The sequence below is a fragment of the Eulemur rufifrons genome, chromosome 2 (genome assembly GCF_041146395.1).
Source record: "Eulemur rufifrons isolate Redbay chromosome 2, OSU_ERuf_1, whole genome shotgun sequence".
NCBI lineage: Eukaryota > Metazoa > Chordata > Mammalia > Primates > Lemuridae > Eulemur > Eulemur rufifrons.
Window position 1 is genome coordinate 117294476 of NC_090984.1, and position 3758 is coordinate 117298233.

A 3758-nucleotide genomic window follows, 5' to 3' on the forward strand; every position below is an offset into this window, starting at 1 on the left:
GTCCGGTGAATGGCCTGGAGCGGGGTTGGGAGAAGTCACAGGCTAAAGAAGGAGTGTTCTTTCTCCCAAGAGGAGAGGGGAATCAGAACCCAGCGCTGCCCCTGTCATGGGCAACGAACTTCCCCGCCCCTTTTCTAGAGGCGAAATTTACTTTTAAACCAGGGTACCTGTCCTGTGACTGATTCACACCGAGTTTCGGTTTTTTTGTATGGGACAAATTTTTCCTCCGACCTTACAAACTAAATAGATCTCTTTTCTGAGCCTCAGACGGATGGTAGCTGTGATGGGGTAGGAAATACAGAATGTGGCCCGTCTACATCGCCATCACTTTATTGTATTGTCACCGTTAACTGTTAACTTAGCTATAAATACTACGGAGCAGGCGACGCGCAGGCGGCCTCGGGCTGCAGGACTGGAGCCCCCGCCCCGACCCCAGGCGCCTACCCTCCGGGCCCTGTACACTATTTACAGTTCCTCCGTCTCTTTCTCGACCCCTCCCGCAAGGCAGCGCGTGTGCAACAAAGTAGCATCGTCTGTCTGTGAAGTCCTTCGAGTTAGGCAAACGCCACAGCCGGCCCGCAGCCGTCAGCTGTCCGAGTCCAAATCGCTTTTACCTTCCTCTTCCCTCTTCTCCGGCGAGGCCTTGGACGACGTCTTGTTCCACTTCTCGGCGTTCTCCGACTCCTCCGAAGAGGACCGCTTCTGCCGCCTCCATTTGGCGCGGCGGTTCTTAAACCAGACCTGTTGCGCAAGGGAGGACCGAACAACAGTTAGGATCAGAGGCGCGCCTCCCCCAGTGCCGGGCACAGGAGGAGCTCTGCGTGGTGGCGGTGGGACCGCCTCGTGGAATTGGAACCGGACCCCGGAACCGAGACCCCGCGCGCGCGCCAACAAAAGGAGGGGAGCCACTCGCTCCCGCTTCCGCATTTCCATTCAACTTCCTGGGCCTAAAGCGCCCTCCAGCAGCCTATGGGGCTGCCATCGGGATGTTTGTGAAGTGCAGGGAGACCCAAGCAGGGCTGGCAAACCCGGCTGGGGCCCTATTTCTCCGGGAAGGACCACTGGATACCCCGGCAGGGCCCCGCGCCTACCTCCACTTTCTCCTCGCGGAGGTGCACTTTCCGGGCCAGCTGCTCGCGCGTGCCCACGTCCGGGTACTTGGTCTCCTGGAAAAGGTTCTCAAGGGCTTCGAGCTGCTCATCCGTGAAGATGGTGCGGTGCCGCCGCTTCCGCCGGCAGTGCAGCTGGTTGAGGAGCTGCAGCTCGGTGCGGGACAGCGTGCCCACGTTCATGTACGGCAGCATCTGGTGCGGCACCGGGGACACCAGCACCGAGCCGGGGCCCTCGTAGCCTGCGACAGGGGGAGGCTCACAGTCAGCTGCCTTTCCTCGCCACCGCACACACGCCCGCCCGCCAGCCCGCGACCCTCTCCCGCTTAAAAATCGTCTGCAAGAGGGGTGCGCGGGAATCAGGGGTGTAGGGAAAAGGAGGGAGCGTTAGAGCGTCCACCCGCACCCCCAAAGCCAGTTAGAGAAGTCTAAAAGACCTCGTCTGCCCGTGCAGGCACTGAACTACAGTTTTCACTAATGCGACAAGTTTACAGCAAGAAGTGTGCAAACTCCTGCGTCCGATCGGCAAAAGGGGGAGGCACTTGCCAAAGTTGAAAAGTTTGTGCAAGGTGAATAAAGCAAGCGCCACCGCCCGCCAACGTCCCAGGCACTAAGAACCACGGCGGGCGGCCAAGGCCGGAGAGAGCGCGACCCTACCTGGGGGTGTCGCGACGCAGGAGCACTGCTGGGCGCCCAGCGGCGGCACGGCCCCGCAGCAGGCCGGGCCCACGGGCGCCGCCTGCACGTGCAGCTGCCCGTAGAAGTAGTTGTTGTACCCGAGGCGGGAGCCGCCGACCGCGGCCGGGAGGCCCGCGCCGCCCGGGGCCACGGGGCGCGGGTAGAAGGCGGCATAGTCCGAGGAGGCGCCGCCGCCGGCGCCGTAGAGCGAGTCCCCATGCAGTGCCGGGAAGACTACGGGTGCCGCCGCGCTGGGCGCCACCGGCAGCACAGAGTCCTTGCAGCGCGGCCGGGCGGCCAGGATGTTGTCGATGCTGAACATGTTGGCGGGCATCCCCGAGCCCCGCGCCGGGACCTGGGGGCGGCGGGGACGAAACGAGGAAAAGAGCCTCAAAGTCGGGGGGGTCCACTCTCCTCCCGCGGCCGACCAAACCGAAAGAGAGCGCCGGCGAGAGCGGCCCCGCGCCCCTCCCCGCCCCCTGCGTCCGCGCGCCCTCCTCCCGCCCGCCCCGCGCCGCTGCGTTTGCGGCACTCTACCCGCGGGTAGGACGCAGCTCGGGCCAGCTGAACCTCTTGTTGGTTTTATACTGAGTCGACGTCATCCTGGATTTAGTTCCTGGTAATATGCAGATGACAAACAGAACCAGATTTGGCCCTTTCTTTTCCTGAGGGTGGGGGAGGGGTGGGGCGGAGGGGGAGAGGTACCAAGGGGAGGGGGTTACGGGACCTGAAAAGAGATTGTGGATTGCGAATTAATGAAATTAACCTAATCTTTTCCATTCGGCCGCCCCGCCGAGGGCCGGGCGAGCTGGGCGGGCGGCCTAATTGCCCTGGTTAATCCCATTAATTCCATTGTGCCGCAGCCGTTAACAACTCCGTGCGCCCGACCTCTCCACCCCCACCCTTTTTCTCAGATTGGGTCCTATTATTGGGTGCGATTTCCTCTGCCTGTAGCTCAAATTCATTGTGGCCAATTTCACTTTGGGGCTACTTTTTTCCCCTTTCAGAATTTGTTTTGTTTTAGAAATTGTGAGGGGCTGCGTCCTCTCGCAAGCAGGATTGAAAACTCCGCGTCTCCTTCACTCCCGCACGTACTCACTGCCTCATTTCACCTCTTTTTTTTTTGTCTTGAGATTCTCTCCCAAATGGACCTGATTAATCCCCACCCAAAACCTTTTGTTTTTGCAAAAGCCAAAATTTGTAAAGGCAAAAACGACGAAAGAAGAGATGCATTGTGTTTCCTAAAAGGAAAAAAAGAAACAAACTTTTTTTGCAGCCACTTTGGGTCTGAAAACTACCATGGCCTTCCGTAGGTTCTTACACAGCGAAGACCAAATTCATCCACTATTTAAAATTCGCCACCAAGAGTAGCACTCTGAAGCGGTGCTTCCAGCTGCTCTCTGCGTGGCTGTCGGTAGGCTTTGCGCTTTTTAAAAATTAATTTTGGAAATGAGGTGGCTTGCCCCCCAAATATTTTTGGTTTTCAATACAGATGGGCCCTTTTGGGCCTCCCTATCCCCTTCCCCAACAGTTGAGTAGCGTTTTCTCCTTCCGACCTGCTGGCTCCGGGAGAGAGGCCCCTAGCCACGGCCTGCCCTTCCGCCTGGCAGGCCCACGCTGGGCTCCCCCGGCCGGGTGGCCGGGACTAAGGCCGGCTCTGTTCGCGGCAGGCGGCCGCGGTGATTTGCGGGATTTTCAGCGAGGCACGGTCGGCCCGGCCGCCGCAGCCACGGGAGGCGCATCCAGCCCACCACTGCAAGCCGGCGGGGAGCGCCCTTCGAGAAGGTAGGCGACAGTACGCGCGAAACCAAAACAGTCCCCGAGATCCTGCGGATCGGGTGCAAGCCTCTGGCTTGCAGCTCGGGCCACTCCAGGGGAAGGGGCAGTACCTGACCCAGGCAAGACCGCCGAGGGCCGGGGGTAAAGGGGCAGGCACCTCGGGGTTTCCCGAAGGAAGGTCACCTTCAATTT

The 3758-nt window shown here is 60.2% G+C and overlaps 1 protein-coding gene across 1 annotated transcript; it reads right to left on the minus strand.

Annotated features, from left to right (window-relative positions):
- Positions 1 to 314: 314 nt before the first annotated feature.
- Positions 315 to 2221, minus strand: GSC (goosecoid homeobox). The gene is made up of 3 exons (XM_069465270.1): positions 1767 to 2221; positions 1092 to 1351; positions 315 to 741 (listed from the first exon to the last, which is right to left on the minus strand). Exons 1-3 carry the CDS (start codon positions 2119 to 2121, stop codon positions 586 to 588), a joined length of 771 nt encoding a protein of 256 aa, XP_069321371.1. The 5' UTR covers positions 2122 to 2221; the 3' UTR covers positions 315 to 585.
- Between the last annotated feature and the right edge of the window lie 1537 nt (positions 2222 to 3758).